Below are 25,444 nucleotides of genomic sequence, written 5' to 3'. Positions count from 1 at the left end.
ATTAAGTGCTACTGTAGCACAAGACCTGATCTTAACAAATGTTAAGCATCCTCTGCTTTACTTGTTTAGGTCTGAACTCTCTCTAGGTAGTCAAATTTGCCAGGACTTACCAGCAAAAGGCAGTGACAGAATAAAAAAAAAAATGTTTCTGCCTGTTCTCCTTCTTTCTGCACCGAAGATGTGTCCCTCTACTTCCTCTCATAAACTTAGAAAGTAGGTAGAATAACAGGATGTGTGTTTGCCAGCATTTTCTAAAGGATATGAAGTCTGAAACTGAAATGAATGTAATTATTTATTGACTTCAGTCCTCAGTGATTTGTCTGAAAACCAAATATTTTATGAGGACCCGACCAAACATACAAGCCAAAATCTGGACATTTTGCGAAAATATGGATTTTTGAGAGGTATGGCAAGGTGAGTGTAAACATAAAGGGACTATGTTGCACCATCTTCCTAACACCTGACCACACTCACCAAGTGCTTTAAGACTTTGAAAGCCGGCAAACACTTAGCTCTTGTCCTTTTTGTAGCTAGTAGTTCATGGAGCATATAAAGCTCCGTGCTCTAAAAAGAATTATGATCAGGTCTCCTATCATAACCCCTAATTGTGTATTTTTGACATGGGTTCCAAGATTCGGTATTGAGGTGAATTTCTTGGCATCCATCTCTTGAACACAATAAGCAGCTTATGATCGGTGACCCATTTAAAATCCTGTATCATGTCTGAAGGTTGTTGCACTGCAGACACGGGCCTCAAACTTTTTCAGGATCTGTTCTTCTTTATTGTCAAACGCTTCCCGCTACTGTCTTGCATTTTAGATGTTCTTCGTGTTTCACTGTTGCAGTCGTCACATTTGGGTTATCTGCCTGCAGGTAGCCCTCGGCCGGCCTGAATACCAGAGTCTTCAGATTTCTGCATCGGATGCTGTCGCTTCTTCCTTGACGTCAGGTCGTCAGGGGTGTAAAACATGCAGCCGACGCCATTACATCAGTCTTTCTTGCCGCGTAGTGCCCAAAATAGAAGCAGTTCGCAAGTGCCGGTCATCTGACTCCTGAAATTTTTGTTTTCAAGTTTTAGACCCGAAGTCTTCAAAAAAGCTAAGGACCCCTTTCGGGGATCCTTTTTCTTGCTCTAGCCGATGTCATTAAAAGTTAACAAATGTCTTACCTGTGGAAAGGAAATACCTTCTAGAGATATTTTCATTCTTACAGCATCCCCTGCGTAGGCCCAGACCATGATGTCCCTCGTTGTCAGTTTTGTGCCCTATTTAATGCCCAAACTATTCATCGTTGGGCGATTTTTGCAGCTAATTACTTTTGTACTCATTCTGTGTACTCCGAAATGGCTTTGTCAAGCCATCTGACTACCAATCTTCTAAAAAAACATAAGGATAAAGACAGACCGCATAGGTCCAAAACTGCCGAAGACGCTTCCGTTAAGCTAGTTACCAGTCCACCGGTACTCAGTGAGGTGCTTTCACAGCCCCTGATACCTGCTACTTCTGATTCGCAGGCCTCTACTGAGACCCATTTGTAGTCCAATATGCCGTGAGATGCTTCTTTGACTATGGAACCTGCAGATCTCTCTACCTTGGTGGGGCTGGAGCTGCTGTGCAGGTACCAGCTTCTGAGGGTGTATTCAGGCCTACAGACATTCATATTAAACCAATGCCTTCATTTTCATCCAGGCTTAAAACTCGCACCATGCCTAGAAAACGGACGACCAAACTGCAGGCTTAGGCCCATATGCCTAAAAAAAAAATGCTAATAATGGCTGAAGACCTCCATTACCTTCATTAGGGGAAGCCAACCTTCCCCTTCTAAGAGACCTAGAACTAATTTTCTTTCTGATTCTTCTGATCAGGAATCTGATTTTTCTGCTCCTTCTGATTACCAGGATTTGCCCTTATCTATTTATGAGGATTCTGATGCAGAGGATTCCATTCCCACTGCTTCCCCTCCAGAAGTTTTTTCTTTCGGTGAAACCTTGCACACTCTTGCGGAGCATTTCTGCTGGGAAAGCCAGGATTACTCTGACTCCAAAAATAGACTTATGGAATTCTTACTTCTACCTCAACACAGGCCTTTAGCTATCCCTCCTGTTATGAACATTGTAGATGATGCTTTCTTGGAATCTAGCCTTTCCCCAGACACTTTACCTCCAGCTCCCAGAAAACCTGACTATTACAGAGTACCTGACTCTCACAAGTTCCTCTTCAAGAATCTTTCTGCAGATCCAGAGACCAATTCCCAAGGACCAAAAGGCATTAAGGCTACTGCTGCCAGAAATCCTACCCCTTCTGATAGAGATTCTACAGCCTTAGACAGATGGGGTAAGAAGGTATACACTTCTGCTACTTAGGCCATTACTGCTTTAAATTGCCAGTTTCATATGTTAAAGTATCAGCAGCATGTTATGGAGCTACTTAAACAGAAAAATGATGTTGATTCCTGACTATACTAAACATACAGAATTACAGGATTTAATGCATTCTGCGGAACAAGTTGGTAAATACGCTTTGGAAAGTGGTTTTGATGCTTTAGAAGCATCTTGCAGGGCTGCTGTCTCTGGGTCTGTACTTAGAAAGCATGCTTGGCTTAAGGAACAAAACTTGCCAGATCATGTAAAAGCTAAATTACTGGATGCTCCCTTAAACCAAGACCGCCTTTTTGGCAACAAAGCAGAAGTCCTCAAAAGGATGGAGAAAAAGTTAAATCTTTGCAAACTGTTAAAGATTTCCTGCAAGTACAGCCTCCCAGATTCAGTAGGCATTGGCCTTCAAAGAACTGGTCCTTTCCAGTCCCTTCAAGGCCTTTTCAGTCCAAACCCAGTAACAGCAGACCACCCAGGCTACAGTCTCAGGCTATGCACAGACCTAAGCAGTGGGGGGCTCCCACTTCCAAAGCAGTGAATTAACATTTAACCCTTCCAAGGCCTGCTCTAGTACCTGCTCCTTTAGGAGGAAAGCTCGACCTGCATGCAAAAAACTGGGAACTCATTACCCAGGACAAATGGGTTTTGAACATAGTTTTGAACATAGTTTCCAAAGGATACAGATTCCACTTCCACACCCTACCAACACCAAATGGTTGGCCAGACCTACCCCCAAATCAGTGGGCGGAGGCCCCAACAGCAGGTTCTCTCTCCCTTCAGTATCAGGGCTATTCAGCCTGTCCCAGCAGAACAAAGGGGACAAGGTTTTTATTAAAGACTTTTTCTGGTACCTGGAAAAGACGACTCCTGGCGTCCTATCCTGGACCTCTATACTCAACACCTTTCTGGTAGTTCCAAAATTCAAAATGCTAACTATGCAACAACTTCTTCCCATACTAGCCAAGGATGCCTGGCTGGCAACCCTAGACTTAAAGGAAGCTTACCTGCACGTCCCAATAATGGAATCTTGCAGAAAATACCTACGCTTCTGGGCAGGCTCCATGCACTATCAGTTCTCTGCACTTCCCTTTGGCTAATCTACTGCGCCCAGGGTATTCACAAAGTGTCTGTCTCCAGCCATTGCATTTTGCAGGCAGAGAAGTATTCAAATTTACCCATACTTGGACGATTGTTTGATTCAGGCAGAAAGCCAGGACTTGCTATTACAACACCTGGCATTTGTAAAGAAACTTCTAACCTCACTGGGGTACGCCATCAATGAAAAGAAATCTCACCTAGTACCCTGCCAACAGATTGTATTCCTGGGAGCAAGCTTGAACACAACTTCCCAGATGGCATTCCTCACTCCAGAGAAACAAATTTATTTGACAACCTACTTCAAACTATTGGCCACAGCTGTCTGCAAGGAAAATATTGCAAGCTCTGGGGTTCATGACCTCTTGCATTTTACTAATTCCATATGCAAGACTGCATATGAGGAAACTCCAATGGTATCTAAAAAGCCTACGGTGTCATCATTCTCAGGACCTGGAAACAATGATTTCTATCATTCCTTGTATCAAGACAGAGTTCCTTTGGTGAGCAGAGGCCTGCTACCACAACAAGGGACTCCCTTTCACTCTACCCCCTGCCGCCTAAACCCTAACAGATGCGTCAGACTATGCATGGGGGGCTCACATGGCAGGGCAGTGCATTCAGGGCAAATGGAACCAGAGACAGATGCACCTGCATATCAATCAGAAAGAAGTGTTAGCTGTACAGAATGCTCTGACAGCCTTCAAAGACAGTATTCTTCCAGGACAATTATTGGTAAAGACAGACAACACCACAGTTATGTGGTACATAAATAAGCAGGGGGGGAAGCCACTCGTACCCTCTGCAGACTAGCCATGGCTCTGTGGAACACAGCCTTGAGCTGCCAAGTACACCTGCAAGCTCAGTTCCTGCCAGGCATACTAAACTCACTGGCAGACTGCTTGAGCAAAAATCTCATGGAACCACACGAATGGTAACTGGAACCCATAATATTCAATCTCTTGAGGAACAAATAGGGGACTCCCAAGGTAGCCCTATTTGCTTCCCCTCAGAACTTCCAATTGAACAAATTCTGCACAATAACTTCACATAGCCAAGCTTGGAAAGTGAATGCCTTGTCCTTTACCTGGGAAAGCCTCTCAGTTTATGCCTTTCCCCCTCTGCCTCTCCTCTCGAAGGTTTTACTAAAGATCAAACAGGACAAGCCAAGGGCAATACTGATTGCACCAGACTGGCCATGCCAGCATTGGTACCCCTTCTTGCACACTATGGCATGGCTACAACCATGGCACTTGCCTCAGACCCCTATCCTGCTGTCCCAATAGGCGGGCCAGATTCTGCACCCTCACCTTCAAACCCTGAACCTGGAAGCCTGGCTAATTCCTTAAGCTCTCCGTTAGCATCCCTCAGTAAGCCGGTACTGGATGTCATTCTGGAGGCAAGGAGGCCTACTACTAGAAAATCCTATGCTGAAAAGTGGAAAGGATACTGTTCCTGGAGCCTGGCTCGGGATGGGCACAATGGTGCCCAGCTTACCTCATACTCTACAGTATTTGACAGAAATGCTCCACAGGGGCCTTTCTTCTCGTCAATTAAAATTCATGCCCCTGCCATTTCAGCACATAATACTGAGCCACCCCTCTTCTCTCACCCCTTGCTAAAGCAATTCCTTAGAGGGACCAAAAATCTAAGACCTCCCAGGAGAGCTCCCACTCCAGCCTGGGACCTTAACTTTTGTATTGGAAAAGCTTACTCTTCCCCCCTTTGAACCAGCTGCTACAGCAGAGTTGAAATTCCTTTCCTGGAAATCAGCCTTCCTTCTAGCTATCATTTCAGCAAGAAGAGTGTCTGAATTACAGGCCCTCATGGCAGTGGAACCCCTCATTATTTTCCATGTGGACAGGGTTTCCCTTAGGACTAATCCTTCCTTTATGCCCAAGGTGGTGTCTTCTGTGGCCCTAAATCAGTCTATTCATTTGCCTACTTTTTTCTTAATCCACAAAACCAAGGGAAACGAATACTGCAGTCTCGGGATGTGCACAGACAACTTAGGCTTAGTCCTGTCTAAATGGAATCTATCAGAAAATCTGAGCAGCTGCTAGATAGGTTTGCTGCAGGGGTATAAGGGAAGGCCATTTAAAAAGCAAACCATTACCAAATGGATAGCCCATTGCATTCATTTATGCTACAAGCATTATGGAAAACCTACACTACAGGGGATAAGATCACATTCCACCAGGGCTGCATCTACCTCTGCGGCATTTCTCAGAGGGGTCCCTACCAGGGACATCCTAGAAGCTGCCACCTGGAATTCTGTGCATACCTTCTCCAAGCACTACCACTTGCCTATCTTTTCTATATCCAGGGTTGACTTTGCCACTGCAGTCTTGCAGGGATTAATAGCTGGCCCTAATGCTCTTTAACTTCCTCCTCCCTTCCTTAGCTTTGGGAATCAACCCAAATGTGATGACTGCAACAGTGAAACACAAAGAACATAGTACAGTTGTGCACAGTCTACATAAATGTAGATGTTCGAGTGTATTCACTGTTGCAGTCCTGGTTACCCTCCCTCCAGCCCCCCGTCTTCTCTTGGCTCTACCTCTCCTTCTGGTTGGTATACCTATTTTTTCTTGTGTATTTGCTTTTTGATGGGGGTTTACCGTACCATTTAATAGCTTCCTGTTGTGGGGGGACCTGACATCTGGGGCAAGAAAAACTGATGTAATGGCGTCGGCTGCATGTTTTATACCCCTTGATGACCTGACATCAAGGAATAAGCGATAGCCTCCGATGCAGAAATCCAAAGGCTTTGGTATTCAGGCCGGCTGAGGGCTACTTGCAGGCAGATAACCCAAATGTGATGACTGCAACGGTGAATACACTCTTAACATCTACATTTATGTTAAGTGTATTCAACTGTACTTTATCCCTGCTGTGGTAGCCCTTGGCCGGCCCGAATACCAGAGTCCATGTTTTTCTGCGTTGGCTGCAGTTGCCTGTAGTATGACGTCAGGTCGTCAGTGCTATAAAGCAATGCAGCCAAAGTAATTACATGAGTCTTTCTTGCCGTGGAGCCTGTAGGTTGCTACCAGAGTTGGAATTTCAGCTGAAAACATCTGAAGCCAAGTACCCCATTGGGGACCCTTTTTTTTTCCCACTAACCAATGTCTGAAAAAGTTAACAATTGTCTCGACTGTGAAAAGCAGATCCCACACAGAGACTTCCATTCTTACTGCATCACTTGTTTAGGCCCAGACCACCATGTCCCCCATTGCCAGTTCTGTGCCCTCTTTAATGTGAGAACCAAACACCTACCCACCTTCTTTCAGAGCCCTAAAAACAAGGGGGAAAGAATTCTGCACTCGTTAGATGTGCACAGACAACTGTGATGATGATCATCATCGTGTTTCACTGTTGCAGTCATTACACTTGGGTTATCCTGCTGGCAGGCTATCCGCAGTCGGCCAGAATTCCAAAGTCTAGGTCCGGCATCGGTTGCTGTCGCCTCTTCCCTGACGTCAGTGCGCTAGGGGTATAAAAGATGCAGCCAACGCCATTTTCTTCAGTCTTTCTTGCCGCGCGGTGCCCGAAGCAAAATCAGATCTGAAGTAGGGACTTCATTTGTCAGCAACCTTTGGGTCTTGGATCCGACTTCGGATCCAAGCCGGCAGCTTATTTTACATCTTATGGATCCGAGCTCCTAGCTCCTCCCCTTACCCATAATCCCCTGCCAACCCTGATTGACCTCAGATCTAGTTTGCCACTCTTAGAAGAGACAGCTGGATTTTAGAGCTCCTGGCGACTTACCAGATAAGTCTTCAAAAACTTGTCAAAATAGAACATTTTTTGATTTAAACAGTGTGTGTGGTTAGGATCCCTTTTTGTTAATTTTATTAATTTTTAGTGTAATTCCTCCCCTCGCTGGTTCGTAGAGTGTGTGTGTGTTGCTTGTGTTTTTGGGGCCTGGTGTGTTTGTGTAGTTACTTTATTTTTTCTAATGTCGGAGGCCCCAAAACCCATTTTTTCTAAGTGCACCGAGTGTGGCCATAAGCTTTCACCGGCGGATGGCCACAACTCGGTGTGTTCGGTGCCTTGGGGTTGAACATCTGTCCTCTGGGTGTTCCATTTGCGCAGTGTTCAACCCCAGGGCACTGAAAGAGCGGAGGTCGAAGCTGGTTCTGGCGGGACTTTTGCCCCGGATCCGCTTCGCCTCGTACTCCCGTGGCGCCTCCTCAGTCCTTGGTGGTAGCCACTCCTGCCCCCCTTCCCCTGGCCGGGACTCAAACTCCCACTAAGACGCCGGAGGAAAGGGAGGCCAGGAGGGAGAAAAGGAGGGAGAAGCACCAGAAGCGGCGGGCCGAGGCCTCTGCTTCGGCCCCCCCAGCTAAGCAGGCTTCTCCCTCCACGGCTTCCAGGTCCCCTCCTCCTCGGATCTGATCCCCTTGCTTTTCCCCGGGACCCGAGGAGGAGGAGACCCGATCTCCGTTGAGGTCATCGAGGCGGCATTCTCAGCCCGCCTTGGTGGCCTCATTGAGATCTACTTAGTCTTTCTGATGCAGACTTGGACCGGATGATGAGAAGGTTCATCCAGGCCCAGCTGCAGATGGGAGTGCTTTTGCCTCCCCCCCCCCCTTTGGGGGGAGCTCGACACCTTTTTTTGCCCTGATAGCTCCTTCTCCGACCCGCTTCCCGGGTTTGGAGCCAGGCAGCGTTGGAGCCGGGGGTGGGTCGGCGCCGACAGTACTGGATGTTCATCGTGCATACAGCTGCAGTCATAACAGATGGGTTCTCCTGCCGTCAGGCGAGTCCTCGGTCGGCCGAATTCCAAAGTCTAGGTCCGGCGTCGGTTGTCGTCGCTTCTTCCCTGACGTCAGTGCGACAGGGGTATAAAAGAACCAGCCGACGCCATGTTCTCCAGTCTTTCTTGCCGCGCGGTGCCCGAAGCAGAAGCAGTTCGCAAGTGCCGGTCGGCCAGCTCCTGAGATTACGAAAAATTTGGAAAACCGAAGTCTTCTTAAAAGCTAAGTACGCCGTTGAAACTTTTCTTGCCTCAGACCGATGTCAGACAAAGTTAATAATTGTATTTCTTGTGGGATGCAAATACCGCATAAGGATTTCCATTCCCTCTGTATACCTTGTTTAGGCCCAGACCACGACGTCTCGGTCTGTCACTGTTGTGCTACATTCAACAAACGCACTATTAAGCGTCAGGCGGAGTTCGCCCAGCATTTTTTTGGGAAAGCATTTAACTATACCATGTCGTTGGATACTCCCGACACCGGTTTTGTCTAAAAAATGCAAAGACAAGGACCGACACTCGAAGTCCGCAGCCTCTACTGACACCACGCCAAAGCCGACTACACATGGTCTGGTTCTCAGTGAGGCGCCTACGCAGCCCCTGACTACCGACGACACATCTTTGGCGGTGTCTCCTGTACCCGAGGTCGCAGGCTGCTCAGCCCACACCCCGACTACAGATACCGAAGCCACTCTTGGCGTTGAAACTCAGAATGTGGATAGGTCCACCTTCACTCAAGGTGTCTTCAGACCTTCCTCTTCTTTCTCCATCAAGGCTTTCACCAAGTCTAAAGCAACCATGCACCCTAAGAGACCAGTTACACAGGGCCCATCTCCAGGCCCCATGCCTAAGAGACAGATGCTTAAAATGGCTGAGGATTTAATTACTCTAATCAGAGGTTCTCAGCCACCTCCGGACAAAAGGCCCAGAGTAGAGGAAGATTCCCCCTCCTCTGATCAGGGATCCATTATTTCAGAACACTCTGATCAGGAACAGGCTTACTCCCCTTTTGAAGACTCTGATGCAGAGGAGTCTATTCCTTCTGTATCCCCCCCTGAGGATTTTTCATTTGGGGAAACTTTGCATACCTTAAGGGAACACTTCCACTGGGAAGGCCAGGATTATTCAGATTCCAAGAAAAGGCTCAGGGAATTTCTTTTGTTACCCCAGCACAGGCCTCTGGCTATACCTCCTGTCTTGGACATCCTGGATGATGTTTACTCGGAGGCCTGCCTTAACCCGGACACTCTACCTCCAGCTCCAGTTAAGCCTGACAGGTACTACAGGGTTCCTGACTCACACCAATTTCTTTACAAAAGCCATGCTGCTGACCTAGAAACCATCTCACAGGGACCCAAGGGAGTTGAGGCTTCCATTGCCAAAAATCCATTGCCTTCCGAGAGAGATTCCAGATCCTTAGAAAGGTGGGGAAAAAAGGTATATACCTCGGCTACCTTAACCATGAGGGCCTTAAACTGTCAGTTTCATATGCTAAAATACCAACAGTTTCTGTTATCTCAGTTGAAAAGTAAAATGTCACAACCTGAACAACCAGACTTGAAGGAGTTTCAGGATTTGATGCATAGTGCAGTACAAGTGGGTAAACATAACTTACAATGTGGTTTTGATGCTCTAGAGGCCTCATGTAGAGCTGCTGTTACAGGCTCAGTCATACGCAGGCATGCTTGGCTCAAGGAACAAACCTTGCCTGATCATGTCAAAGCTAAATTACTAGACGCCCCTCTTCAAAAGGATGTACTATTTGGGGCAAATGCTGAGGAAGTATTACAGAAAATGGAGGAAAAAGCTAAATCAATGCAAACTGTGAAAGAATTTCTGCAGGTTCAACCACCACGTTTTAGTAGAAATTGGCCTTCCAAGAACTGGTCCTTTCCTGCCACGGACAGACCCCAAAGAGGCAGATACAGGTGCCCGAGGGGCAGAGGACAACCACAAGGATCGTACAGAGGCAGACAATGGCAAGCTCCTACACCAAGAGGTGGTGAGGACAACTCACAATCTTTCAGAAAGCAAACCCAATGACTTACCCCTTTGCAGGCCAACCAGGTCTCAAATGGCAGCCCCCTTAGGAGGAAAGTTGGCATTATTCTCAAAAAATTGGCATGTTGTCACAAAGGACAAATGGAACCTGGACATTATAAACAGAGGCTACAAATTCCACTTTCATACCCTTCCAAAAATGAGAGGCATGCCAAAACTGCCACACAATCAAAGGGCAGAGGCACAAAAGCAAATTTCAGATCTTATAAACATGAAAGCTATTCAAGAGGTACCTACACACGAACAAGGTCAAGGTTTTTATTCCAGGCTATTTCTGGTGCCAAGGAAGGTAAAAGATTGGAGACCTATTTTGGATCTTTCCATCCTAAACACATTCCTACTCGTACCAAAATTCAAGATGCTCACTCTACAGCAACTTCTTCCCATGCTGGGCAAGGAGTCTTGGCTTTTAACACTGGACCTCAAGGAGGCATACCTGCATGTCCCAATCAGACAAAATTGCAGAAGATACCTCAGATTTCTTGCAGGTTCAACCCATTATCAATTCTCTGCATTGCCCTTTGGCTTATCTACTGCGCCCAGAGTATTCACAAAATGCCTGGCATCAGTAATTGCCTACTGCAGACTTCAAGGGATACAAATATACCCTTATTTGGACGACTGCCTGAGCCAAGCGGACAGCAAGCACATTCTTCTGAAACATCTGGCTTATGTAATAATGTTATTAAACTCTCTGGGATACACAGTCAACAAAGAGAAATCAAGGCTAATACCCTCTCGAAATATAATTTTCCTAGGTGCCAATTTGGACACAAACACCCAGATGGCCTACCTCACACCAGAGAAGCAGGGGCAACTAATTCAATACTTCAAAACACTGGCGAATTGCACCAGGCTGACTGCAAGGAAAATCCTGCAGGCTCTGGGATTTATGGCATCTTGCATCTTGCTAATCCCATGTGCAAAGCTGCATATGAGAAAACTACAATGGTATCTAAAAAACATATGGTCTCAACACAGCCATAGTTTGGAAACAATAATACCACTACTTCCATGTCTGCAAAAGGAATTTCTGTGGTGGGCTCAAGCATGTCAAGCAAACACAGGTCTTCCATTCAGCAAGCCTCAAGCAAATCAAGTCATCACAACAGTCGCCTCGGACTACGCCTGGGGGGGGCGCACATGACAGATCGGTGCATACAGGGCAAATGGTCCCAAAAAGAAAAGCACCTTCACGTCAATCAAAAAGAAATGCTAGCAGTAATAAATGCTATTATAGCTTTCAAGGACCTTCTACAACCAGGTCAACTATTGATAAGAACGGACAACACCACAGTTATGTGGTACATAATCAAGCAGGGAGGAGCACATTCCTATCCCCTATGCAGACTGGCCATATCACTTTGGAACATGGCCATGGACTTACAAATGGAACTACAAGCACAGTACTTGCCAGGCAAGGAAAACACACTGGCAGACAACCTAAGCAGGAATATGACAGATCCACACGAATGGATGTTGCATCCAAAAGTTTTTACAGAAATAATCCAAGAATGGGGAAGGCCAGACATAGATCTCTTTGCCTCCCACAAAAATCATCAATTGACAAAATTCTGCTTGAGGACCTTCCACCCGAAGGCCTGGAGAGTGGACGCTCTCTCTTTCAGCTGGACATCAATGACAGTTTATGCCTTCCTGCCTCTTCCTCTTCCTCTGCTGCCCAAGGTCCTTTTGAAGACCAGAGCAGACAGACCAAAGGTGATCCTCATTGCTCCGGACTGGCCAAGGCAACACTGGTACCCACTCCTGAGGAGCCTGACTCATTCCCCTCCATGGACCCTGCCTGTAATGCCTCTTCTTCTGACTCAGCACAGCTTCAAAACTCTTCAGTCAGCTAAAAACACTCAATGTAGCCGCATGGAAGATTCCTTAGCATCACAGCAGGCCCTACTCTCCAAGGAGGTGCAGGATGTCATTTTGGAGGCTAGAAGGCCATCAACTAGAAAAGCTTACTCCGCAGAATGGAAACATTTTTGTGTCTGGAATGAGAAAAAGGGCCAGAACCCTGGAAAACTGAATTTACCTCAAATACTACAATATTTGGCTGAACTACTAAGCAGTGGACTTTCGTTCTCCTCCATCAAAATCCATGCCTCAGCCATTTCTGCAGAATACAACACTGATCCTCCTTTATTCTCTCCCCCTCTTAAGACAGTTCCTCAGAGGAGCTAAGAATTTAAGACCTCCAAGGAAACAACCAATACCTGCTTGGGATCTAAATTTCATTCTGGAAAAACTGACTTTGTCTCCTTTTGAGCCAGCTGCTTCATCAGATTTGCAATATGTGTCCTGGAAAACAGCTTTCCTTCTGGCTATCACTTCAGCTCGTAGAGTTTCAGAACTACAGGCCCTCATGGCTGTCCAGCCTTTTATCATCTTCCATCAGGACAGAGTTTCATTACGAACCAACCCTTCCTTTATGCCTAAAGTGGTATCCAGGGTAGCTTTAAATCAGGCCATACATTTACCTACTTTTTATCCCAATCCTCAAAACAAAGGGGAGAGATTACTACATTCCTTGGACATCCACAGGCAACTACGTTATTATTTGGACAGAACAAAGCCTTTCAGAAAATCGGAACAGCTCTTTGTGGCCTATGCGGTAGGAGCTCCAGGAAAGCCAATTTCCAAGCAGACAGTCTCAAAATGGATAGCCCACTGCATACGCTTTTGCTATTCCTTTCATGGCAAAACTGTTCCTACAGGCATTAGAACTCACTCCACCAGGGCCACAGCCACCTCTGCAGCCTTCCTCAGAGGAGTTCCTACCAAAGATATCTTGGAAGCAGCCACTTGGAGTTCTGTGCATACCTTCTCCAAACACTACAACCTACCACTATACTCCAAATCTAGAGCAGGCTTTGCCACTGCAGTCTTGCAGGGTATTTTGGCTCCTCCTAGTTCCACCTAGTGCCTACCACCCCTTTCTTAGCTTTGGGATTCTACCCATCTGTTATGACTGCAGCTGTATGCACGATGAACATAGTACAGTTTTGTACCTACCATAAATGTAGATGTTCGAGTGCTAATACAGCTGCAGTCCAGGTTTCCCTCCCTCCCTCCTTCCCCTCTAGGGGTATTCTTTTATGGTGTATTTGCTTGCAACTACTGTTTTTTTGATTATATTGCATTGCATTCCTTCATAATTTTATGTATTGCCTTCCTTCTGGGGGCACCTGACATCTGGGGCAAGAAAAACTGAAGAACATGGCGTTGGCTGGTTCTTTTATACCCCTGTCGCACTGACATCGGGGAAGAAGCGATGACAACCGACGCCGGACCTAGACTTTGGAATTCGGCCGACCGAGGACCCGCCTGACGGCAGGAGAGCCCATCTGTTATGACTGCAGCTGTATTAGCACTCGAACATCTACATTTATGGTAGGTACATAACTATACTGTACTTCGGATCCGACCCTGCCCTCGAGTCTGTCGGGTCCTTCGTTGGATCCAACCTCTCGGAGCCGTGGGCCAAGCTTCGGATCCGAGGAATTCTGTGCGCCTTCGGCTCCGTCCAGGTCAGAGCACACGGGTCCTTCAGATCTGATGGCCTCGGCACCGGTTCCGATCCCTTCATCGGATCCGAGTGGGAGCCGGCTTTCGAACCCCAGGGAGAGCGGCTCCCCCTCAGCCTTCGATGTAGTGGAGAGGGCACTGTTGAGAGCATCCAGACCCCCGGTCCTTGCATCGGCTCTACCCTGCACTCCCTCTCTGCTGGGTCAGGCTTCCATCACCCGGCCACAGGGACAGCCTGCTTCGATGTCCCAGGTTGTTCCACTGGAACAGGATATTGTTGGTGAGACCTCCTCGGACAGTCCCCCTGAGGAAGTGCCTCGCAAGCATAAGTGTAAGAAGAGACAAGTGGACTCCCCAGAGTCCTTAACAGAGGACACTGACTTGGATGAAGGGGAAGGCTCCCCAAGGTCACCCCCCGAGGATGTCTCCTTTGGAGACATCATGGAAATACTCAGGATCGGGGGGGTGGTCTGCCCCCAAGGCTTCCTCCGAGTCCATGTTCCTGGAGGCATTCGAAGCAGGCCCATCTACCTCTTGGGTGTCCTCTCCGGCCGACCCTCTGGTGGACCTTATCACCACCAGGGCATGGAAGGATCCGGACACTGTGGAGCCAGTCCCCAAACGCCCGGATAGAATTTTGAGTCCCCCCGCAGACCGGTCCCATTGGAGCAAGGGTTCCCCCGTAGATGCCATGTTGATGGCGGCAGCCACCAAGAGGGAATTAGCTCAGGAGAGCCCCTTGGTCCATCCACCGAGCAAGGAGTCCCGCTCAATGGATCGCCTTGGGAAGCGGGTATTTAGTTCAGCGACCTTCTCAGTAAAGTCTCTGAACTACATGGCACATGTCATCAGGATGCAGCGAGATCTTATCAAAGAATATGCTGCTTCCCCCCCAGAGTCCATGTCGGCGAAGGACAAGCAGTTGTACTCCACTCGTATGGCCACTCTAAGATCCGTTTCAAATACCTCTATGCGGCTTTTGTCCCACGCCACAGAGGGAGCCGCTAGAGCCAGCGGAGCGGGTCTAGTCATGAGACGTCAGGCCTGGCTCCGACATTGTGACTTCGCAGAGCCCTTTAAGGCGTCCTTTGCGAATGCCTCCTTTGATGGTTCTGCCTTGTTTGGCAAGACCGTTCGCGAGACACTTGTCCAGAGCGAAAGGACGGAAGATGTTGTCTGCCATCGGAGTCCGCTTCTCTGCTCCCCAGAGGTCCTTCTCCAAGAACCAAAAGGGACAGAAGAAGATGTGGTTCCGGAAATCGCAACATTCCCATCCTGCTCCGGACAACCAGTCCTTCCATGGCAGAGGAGGACAGGGAGGACGCCCTAGAGGCAGAGGGGCCCCGAGAAATTTTGGGTCCAGAAAAACCTTCTCTGATCGGCCCACGCAGCAGCCCTGAGGGGTTGCCTGACTGCTCCACTCTGGAGGCAGTCGGGGGGTGCTTCTCGAAGCACCTGGCGGCTTGGGAGTCCATTACGTTAGATCACTGGGTGCTTCGTATCATATCCAGAGGTTACAAAATTCCACTGCACCATGTCCCCAGACTCAGAAACCTCCCCGATATACCACCCGATCAGAGGGAGGCGGCAGCTGCAGAAATTCAGCAGCTGCTAGAAAAAAGAGACATCCAGCCCATCCCCCAGATCAGGTCGGATTAGGGTTTTACTCCAGGTTCTTTCTGGTGCCAAAAAAGACTGGAGTCTTGAGACCGATTCTCGACTTTTCACTCTTGAACCTGTCAGTAACCAAAGAAAAATTCCGGATGGGCACCCTTCAATCCATTCTCCCCGTCTTGTGGGAGAGCGACTGGATGTGCTCAATAGACCTCAAGGATGCGTACTACCACATTTTAATGGACAGACGATCCAGGAGGTTTCTCCGCTTCCGGCTGGGAGCCAGTCACTATCAGTTCTGGGTCCTTCCCTTTGGTCTCACCACAGCCCCCAGGGTGTTCACCAAAGTGTTAGCAGTGATAGCGGCCCACCTGAGACTCCAGGGAATGCAGGTCTTCCCGTACCTGGACGACTGGCCCCTGTCCGCCCCAACAAGGCATCTACTCTGCGCAGCCAGAAATTACTTTCTCCGGCTAGCTCCCCATCTAGGCATTACGATCAACATGGACAAATCCACCCTTGCTCCAACACAAGTGATAGATTTCATAGGGGCCAAACTAGATACGAGAAGTCTGCGAGCGTTCCTCACTTCGGAGCACCTTCAAAACCTGAGGCTTAATGTGCGGGCCATCCCCCAATCAAAAGCCCCACCAGCGGAATTGGTCCTGAGGGTGCTAGGCTCCATGGCAGCAGCAATAACTCTTCTTCCATGCGCTCGTCTGAATATGAGGGTGCTACAGTGGACCTTTTTAGTCTAATGGGCCTTTCAGTTTCTCCCCCTCAGCCACCCTATCTCACTCAGCAGGGCTTGCCAGAGGGCCCTCTTATGGTGGCTCCAGTCCCCGGACCTCCATACGGGACGACCCTTCTGCACGCCGCCTCCCCTCGCCACGGTGACCATGGACGCCTCTCACCTCGGGTGGGGGGGGGGCATTGCTCAGGCAGAACGGTCCAAGGCACATGGAACGACACAGAGACCTCCTTGCATATCAACGTTCTGGAGATGAGGGCGGTGCTGTTGCCGTTGCAAGCACTTCAGAACCTTCTCCCCGTAGGAACCATTGCGATACAGATAGACAACATGTCAGTTGTCTGGTACATCAACAAACAGGGGGGAACCAGGTCCTACCCTCTCTGTCGAGAGGCCACGAGGGTGTGGGAATGGGCGATCTCCACCAACCGCTTCCTTATTGCAACGCACATTCCGGGATGGTCCAACATTCTGGTGGACAAGCTCAGCCGCACTATTCTTTCCCCTTACGAGTGGTCTCTCAATTCCCAGGTAGCAAAGCGGATTTTTGCCGAATGGGGGCAACCCTGCTGCGATCTTTTTGCCACTCCCTCAAACACGAAATGCCCCAGCTTCTTCACTCTGATTCTCCCCCTTGGGGAATCCCCGAGAGACGCTCTAGTGCATGCTTGGCCTCCCGGTCTACTTTATGCCTATCCTCCTCTACCCCTGATGCTGAAACTTGTACAGAAAGCCTCTCGGTTGGGGAGCAGAATGATCCTCATTGCCCCATTCTGGCCTTGTCAAACTTGGTTCCCTTACCTGTGGTCTCATCTGGTGAATCCTCCCTGGATTCTGGATCCCATTCCGGATCTAATATCCCATCCCTTAGGTCTACCGACCCCGAATCTGGACAACCTGAAGCTGACAGCTTGGCTGCTCCAGTTCCACTCTTAGTCAGGACTCCCGGCATCTCTTCACCATTTAAAGCCATCTTGGTGGCAGCACATAAACCTTCCACTAGAAAAGTCTGTCGCAGTAAATGGAAGCGTTTTTCCATCTGGGTGGAACACCATAACATAGATCCCTTCACGGCTTTGTTGCCATCCATCTTGGATTTCCTCACCGGATTTTTTCAATGGGGAGCTAGCTGTTCTATGGTCAAGGTTCAATTGGCAGCCATTTCTCATTACCATGTGGGACACGAGACAGGTCCCTTGACTGCGAAATTATGTAAAACCTTCCTCAAGGGTATTTTCCTGCTCAGGCCTCCTGTCAAGGAAGCTGTACCCCCTTGGGATCTATCACTAGTCCTTCAAGCCTTGACTGCCCCTCCCTTTGAACCAGCAGCCTCGGCTGAACTTAAATACCTTTCCTGGAAAACGGCGTTCCTTCTCACCATCACTTCAGCGAAAAGAGTTTCTGAACTTCAGGCCCTTTGTGTGAAATCTCCCTACTTGATTTTTCATCAGGATAGAGTGTACCTCAGGACCAATCCCTCCTTTCTACCTAAGGTGGCCTCAGAAACCAATATCAATCAGTCCATTAACCTGCCAGTTTTCTTCCCCAAGTACCAGAATAAAGGAGAATACAAGCTGCATTCCTTAGACGTGCACAGACAACTGTGTTTCTACATTCATAGGACTGCTGGTCACAGACAGTCCGATCAGTTGTTCATTTCCTTTGCCAAATTCAATTTGGGTTAAGCTATTTCTAAGGTCACCTTATCACGATGGATTTCACGGTGTATTCTTCTGGCCTATGAAACTTCGGGGAGGCCCGCACCTCAGGAATGCAGCATTCTACTCGCTCCATATCTACTTTTGCTGCCTTTAGATCTAGAGTATCTTTGGATGATATTTGCTCTGCAGCCACTTGGGCCTCATCTCATACCTTTATCAACCATTATAAGCTGGACGTTATTTCCAGAGGGAGAGCATCCTTTGGCTCCGCAGTGCTCCGCAACATCCTTCCATGATGGCCGCCCAAGATTCAGGTAGCTGGGGACTCTGTCCCAAAGGTTGCTGACAAATGAAGTCCCTACTTCAGATTAAGAAGTTATGTACTCACCATAACGTTCCATTTGAGTAGGTGACTTCATTTGAGTAGGTGACTTCATTTGTCTGCAACCATCCCACTCTCCTTCCCCCTGGCCTTCAGAAGTCAATTCTTGAATGTCCTTTCTTGGACCCTTTCAGGACACTTTTGGTCTGAAATTTGGTATAAGGGCAAACTTGATCTGAGGTCAATCAGGGTTGGCAGGTGATTATGGGTAAGGGGAGGAGCTAGGAGCTCGGATCCATAAGCTGTAAAATAAGTTGCCGGCTCAGATCCGAAGTCGGATCCAAGACCCAAAGGTTACAGACAAATGAAGTCACCTACTCAGATGGAACGTTATGGTGAGTACATAGCTTCTTATTCGCAAGTGCTGGTCGGCCGACTCCTGAGATTTTTGAAATTGAATTTCAGAACTGAAGTCTTCAATAAAGCTAAGTACCCCGTTGGGGAAACTTTTTCTTGCTCCAGACCAATGTCAGTAAAAGTTAACAATTGTATTTCTTGTGGGAAGCAAATACCTCATAAGGATTTTCACTCTTACTGTATTCCTTGCCTAGGCCCTGACCACGACGTTACTAGTTGTCGGTTTTGTGCTAGATTCAATCAATGCACTATTAAGTGTCGGTTTGATTTTGCTTTACATTACTTTGGCCGAAGATTTAACTACATATTGCCGTCTGAACAACCGACGACGGGAATTCATAAAAAACGCAAAGACAAAGAAAGGGACAGGCATCCGAGGTCCAAAGCCGGCGACAAAGCCTCTTCTATGACAGTCGCCGGTTGTCAGTGAGGCGCTTTCGCAGCCCCTGACACCCACTACCTCAGAGCCACAGGCCGGATCCGACTCCCACGTGGAGACACCTAGGCCTCTGGGAACTCAAGGTATTGGGCCTGCAGAAACTATTCCCTCAGATGGGTCCGGAGCCGCTGAGCAGGCATCAGCTTCTGAGGGTGTTTTCAGACCTTCACAGCTTACTATTAAGTCCACTACAGCAGCCAAGGCAAATTCAAAAACACCATTAAAGACAAGGAAACAAGTACAGCATTCTCCTGGACAGTCATCCATGCCAAATAAACAGATGCTTAAAATGGCCGAGGACCTAATTCCTTTGATCAGGGGTTCCCATCCCCCTCCTGATAAAAGACCTAGGCAAGACTCTGACTATGATGCCTCTGACCAAGTTTCTATTTCCTCTGATTCTTCTTCAGATCAGGGATATTCTTTCCCTCCCTATGAGGACTCTAATGCAGAAGTATCTATACCTTCAGCCTCTCCGCCTGAGGATTACTCTCTTGGGGGAACCTTGCACACCATGAGGGAGCATTTCCATTGTGAGAGCCAGGATTATTCAGAATCCATGAAAAGGCTCAGAGACTTTCTTTTATTGCCTCAGCACAGGCCCCTGGCTATCCCCCCTGTACTTGATATTGTTGATTATGTTTTCTCTGAATCCAGTTTGTCTCCTGATTCTTTACCCCCTGCACCAGTCAAGCCAGACAGGTACTACAGGGTCCCAGACTCTCATAAATTTCTTTATAGAAACCCTGCTGCTGACCCAGAAACAATTTCTCAGGGTCCCAAAGGGGTTAAAGCTTCCACTGCAAAAAAACTGTCCCCTCTGATAGGGATTCCAGAGCTCTGGATAGATGGGGGGAAAAAAGTTTACACTTCTGCTACTTTAGCTGTAAGGGCTTTAAACTGCCAGTTTCACATGCTTAAATATCAACAATACCTAATGTCTTTGTTAAAATAGAAAATGCTTCCAAACTCAGAATGTTCTGACAGTAAGGAAATGCAGGATTTATTGCATGCAGCTGAACAAGTGGGAAAGCATACTCTGCAATTTGCTTTTGATTCATTAGAGGCTTCTTGCAGAGCCGCAGTTGGAGGCTCTGTCATTCGAAGGCATGCTTGGTTAAAAGAACAAAGTTTACCTGATCATGTTAAAGTAAAATTATTGGATGCTCCACTACAGCATGATACTTTGGTGTTAAGGCAGAAGAGGTGTTAAAGAAAATGGAGGATAAAGCAAAGTCAATGCAGACAGTAAAGGATTTCTTACAGGTTCAGCCACCTAGATTTAGCAGAAACTGGCCTTCTAAAAATTGGTCCTTTCCGATGTCAGACAGGCCACAAAGAGGCAGATACAGACGCCCAAGAGGCAGATCTGAGCCCCAAGGCTCATACAGACCTAAACAATGGGGTGCTTCAGCCCCCAAAGGAGGAGAAGACAAATCACAACCTTATATTAAACGGTCCCAATGACTTCCCTCTATGAATGCCAAGCACTTAACCTTTTGGCAGCACCCTTAGGGGGAAAGCTAGCACTTTTCTCACAAAATTGGCACATGATCACCCAGGACAAATGGATACTGAATATTGTTTCTCAGGGTTACAGGTTCCACTTTCACACCCTTCCAAAATCAAAAGGTATGCCAGACCTGCCACAAAACCAATGGACAGAGGCACAAAAACAAATTTCTGCTCTCATGGACATGAGAGCTATTCAGAGTACCACAGCAAGAACAGGGACAAGGTTTTAACTTACGACTTTTCCTGGTACCCAGAAAGGACAAAGCCTGGAGACCAATACTGGACCTGCCAATCCTAAATACTTTCCTGGATATTCCGAAATTCAAAATGTTAACACTGCAGCAGCGTCTGCCCATACTGGGCAAGAAGGCTTGGCTAGTTACTTTGGTTGTCAAGGAGGCATACCTGCATGCCCCAATCAGACAGTCTTGCAGAAGATACCTCAGATTCATAGCTGGCTCAATGCATTACAATTCTGTGCACTGCTGCGCCCAGGGTCTTCACAAAATGCCTGGCACCAGTAATTGCATTTTGCAGACAAAAAGGAATTCAAATATATCCCTACTTGGTCAACTGCCTTATCCAAGCAGAGAGCAAGGACATTCTACTGAAGCATCTGGCGTTTGTAAAAAGATGACTAATTTTTATCTCAAGAGATAATATTCCTGGGTGCAAGCTTAAATACAGCTGCCCAGATGGCTTATCTCACGCCAGACAAGCAAAGGCAACTAACTCATTACTTTCAAATGATGGCAACAAAGACCCAGCTCCCTGCAAGAAAAATTCTGTGGGCTCTGGGCTTCATGGTATCCTGCATTCTACTAATTCCATATGCAAGACTGCATATGAGGAAACTACAATAGTATTTAAAAAGTGTTTGGACTCTACATTGCCACAGCCTGGAAACAATAATAACTCTTATTCCCTGCCTGCAACAGGAGTTTTGATGGTGGGCACTGGCCTGTCACCACAACAAGGGACAGCCTTTCACCTTACCAACAGCTAGGCAGACAATAACAACAGATGCATCGGATTATGCCTGGGGGGCACACATGGCAGGAAAATGTATTCAGGGCTCGTGGCCCAAGGAACAAATGCATCTTCACATCAATCAAAAAGCGATGCTAGCTGTACAGCATGCCCTGACAGCCTTCAAGGATCTACTACATCCAGGACATCTATTACTAAAGACGGACAGTACCACAGTTACGTGGTATATAAACAAGCAAGGGGGCACACATTCCTACCCCCTCTGCAGGCAAGCCATGACTTTGTGGAACACAGCACGGACCTATCAAGTACATCTGCAGGCACAATTCCTACCAGGAAAGAAAAATACTCTGGCAGACGAACTAAGCAGAAATCTCATGGATCCTCATGAATGGAAACTAAATCCACAGGTTTTTAGCATGATAACAAGGAAATGGGAACGCCCAGGCATAGCTCTTTTTGCCTCCCCTCACAACTGCCAACTACAGAAATTCTGCACAAGAACTTATCACTCACAAGCATGGAAAGTGGATGCTGTATCATTCAGCTGGAAAACACTGACTGTTTATGCCTTTCCTCCACTGCCTCTTCTTCCCAAGGTGCTCCTAAAAGTCAGACAAGAAAAGCCAAAAATGATTCTGATTGCCCCAGACTGGCCACGCCAGCACTGGTACCCAATCCTAAAGAGCTTGTCTCAAGGCCCAGCCTGGGCATTACCTCAAATTCCTCATCTTCTAACTCAACAAAACAATCAGATTCTGCACAGTCAACTCAGAACCTTAAATATGGCTGCATGGCAGATAATATAGCCACTCAGACCACACCTCTCTCGTTGTAATGGATGTCATTTTAGAAGCCAGGAGACCCAGCACTAGGAAATCTTACGCAGAAAAATGGAAGAGATTCTGTGCTTGGAACCAGGCACAAGGACTCGAACCACTTGTTCAAAATATACCTCAGATTTTACAATACCTAACAGATGCTGGACAAAGGCCTATCCTTCTCAGCAATTAAGAGCCATGCTTCTGCCATTTCAGCTCATTACAATACGGAACCTCCTATTTTCTCTCATCCACTACTAAAACAGTACCTCAGAGGGGCAAAAAACATAAGACCCCCAAGGAGAGCACCGATACCTACATGGGACCTCAATTTTGTTTTAGAAAAGCTCACACTGCGTCCTTTTGAGTCAGTCAATACAGCTGATATAAAATTCTTATCATGGAAAACTGCTCTGCTCCTAGCAATAACTTCAGCAAGAAGAGTCTCAGAGTTACAGGCATTAATGGCAGTGGAACCTGTCATCATTTTTCATCAGGACAGGGTTTCTCTAAGGACAAACCCAACATTTATGCCAAAGGTAGTATCCAGTGTGGCTCTTAACCAAACCATTCATTTGCCAACATTTTATCCAAATCCCCAGAATAAAGGGGAGAGACTTCTGTACGCTTTGGACATATACAGACAGCTACGCTTCTATTTGGACCAAACAAAAGCTTTCAGAAAGACTGAGCAACTGTTTGCAGCTTATGCTGCAGGATCACAAGGAAAGCCCATCTCAAAGCAGACTATTTCAAAATGGATAGGACACTGCATTCGTTTCTGCTATTCACAACATGGCAAATCAGTGCCTAAGGGCATTAGACCACATTCAACCAGAGCAGCAGCCACTTCAGCAGCCTTCCTCAGAGGAATACCAACCAAAGACATTCTAGAGGCTGCAACCTGGAGTTCAGTGCACACTTTCACCAAACACTACCACTTACCTCGCTACTCTAAATCCAGAGCAGTTCTGCAGGGCCTTGTAGCCTCTCCTAATCCTATTTAGGCCCAGCCAACCAGCCTCAGCTTTGGGATTCAACCCAAGTGTAATGACTGCAACAGTGAAACACGATGAACATAGTACAGTTGTGTACCTACCATAAATGTAGATATTCGAGTGTATTCACTGTTGCAGTCCAGGTTACCCTCCCACCATCCCCCTTTTCTTTGCTGGGACTTTTCTGTACTTCTCTATTCTATACAACCCATGTGGTGTATTTGCTTGTAGATGAAGGAAATGTTTATTTTAGTACATGCATGCTTCTTGACATAATTTTTTAGCCTACCTCTTTGGGGGCACCTGACATCTGGGACAAGAAAAACTGAAGAAAATGTCGTCAGCTGCATCTTTTATTCCCCTGGCACACTGACGTCAGGCAAGAGGCGACAGCAACCGACGCCGGACCTAGACTTTGGAATTCTGGCCGACTGCGGGTAGCCTGCCAGCAGGATAACCCAAGTGTAATGACTGCAACAGTGAATACACTCGAACACCTACATTTATGGTAGGTACACAACTGTACTTTATCTGGACTGTACTAAACCCTTAAGAAAAATAGACCAGCTGCTTGTCAGCTTTGCCCCATGGGTAAAGGGGAAGCCTGTTAACAAGCAAACCATTTACGAATGGATATCACACTGTATCTATTTCTGCTACAGACTACATGGGAACCCCCCCCAAGTCTATTTGTACCCATTCCACTAGGCAGCCTCCACTTCCACAGCCTTCCTCAGTGGAGTCCCAACCAGGCACATCTTGGAAGTTGCCACCTGGACCTCTGTCCATAGCTTTACAAAGCATTACCACCTACCTCTTTTTTCTAAGTCTAGGGCAGGGTTTGTTTCTGCAGTTCTACAGGGCTTGCTGACCAATGCCTAGGGCTTTAACCTATCTTTCCACCCCTTTCCTCAGCTTTGGGAATCCTCCCACAGGTGATGACTGCAACAGTGAAACACGAAGAACATAGTACAGTTGTGTACACACCATAAATGTAGATGTTGGTGTATTCACTATTGCAGTCCTATTTTTCTTCCTTCCATCCCCCTTGTATCCCCTTCCGATAGGGGGTCATAAGCTTCCCACAGTGGCTTTTAGCCACCAGAACCACTTTACCTTATTTCCTTGTGCTTCTGATAGGTTAGGGCAAGAAAAACTGATGTAATGACATCGGCTGCCTTGCTGTATAGCACTGATGACCTAACGTCAGACTATAAGTGACTACAGCCAACGCAGAAAAACATTGACTCTGGTATTTGGGCCGGGAAAGGGTACCACAGCAGGGATAACCCACAGGTGATGACTGCTGAAACAGTGAATGCACTCAGACATCTATATTTATGTTAAGTGTACACAACTGTACTTTCTCCTACTTAATATGGCAAGATCCATTGGTGGTGGTTTGTCGTCGAGGCAGTCATCAGATTTGGGGAATTTCCTTTATATATGGCCTGATACTTTCCCTGTGGACTGATGTGCACAGTTATAAGCAAGGGCATGTGATTTCTAGCGTGTCATGTGAACTCCTGCACACACATGATAAAGACTGTAGCTTGAACACAGTGTGGCAGAACCAAGCACCCATCCACTGATCATATGCTGGATGCTGCATGACTCGATCAGGTGCTGGCATTATAGTAAAACAGGCTCACTTCACTTCCCCCCAGCATGACTTAGCTGGTGCTGGCTTCTGACCCCACCATTCATCCCTGGCTTCTTCAGTACTTGGGCTCCTGGGTCAGAGAGATTTCTCTCTGTTCCATTGAGCTGAAAGGGCCTCTGAAGCATACTACTACAGTGGCTTACTACACTTGAATTTTTTTCTTTTCCGTGTCCTTTAGCATTTAATATGTGCAAACACTTTCTTTAAAAATGCACTTTATATCACAGTATTCTGTAAAACACTAGGTAAATATTAACTAGCCAACTAATTTGATTACTGTATTGCTGTTGCATGCCACTAAATGTGTTTAGTAGATATATTTTAACACAGAATTTTTTTCTTTCTTTGTTTCTTCTAGTATCCATAAGCATGGATTCTAAATGCTCAAGCTCTACCACACAGGTGAGTTTTGTGTGCCAGCGCTGCA

General features: G+C 47.2%; 1 protein-coding gene across 1 annotated transcript in view; it reads left to right on the top strand.

The window, feature by feature from the left end:
• BECN1 (beclin 1) overlaps positions 1-25,444 on the top strand; it is a 1,139,297-nt gene that overhangs the window by 190,622 nt on the left and 923,231 nt on the right. The window contains exon 3 of the mRNA XM_044054677.1: positions 25,376-25,444. This exon is cut by the window's right edge and continues 66 nt beyond it. Within this exon, the coding sequence (XP_043910612.1) occupies positions 25,387-25,444 (58 nt within the window). The 5' untranslated portion in view covers positions 25,376-25,386. The remainder of the gene's footprint in view (positions 1-25,375) is intronic.

This window comes from Protopterus annectens, chromosome 13.part0 (genome assembly GCF_019279795.1).
Source record: "Protopterus annectens isolate FY-2018-M chromosome 13.part0, PAN1.0, whole genome shotgun sequence".
Taxonomy (NCBI): Eukaryota; Metazoa; Chordata; order Ceratodontiformes; family Protopteridae; genus Protopterus; species Protopterus annectens.
Note: the sequence above shows the minus strand (reverse complement) of the source record. Positions and strands in the feature narration are given on the sequence as shown.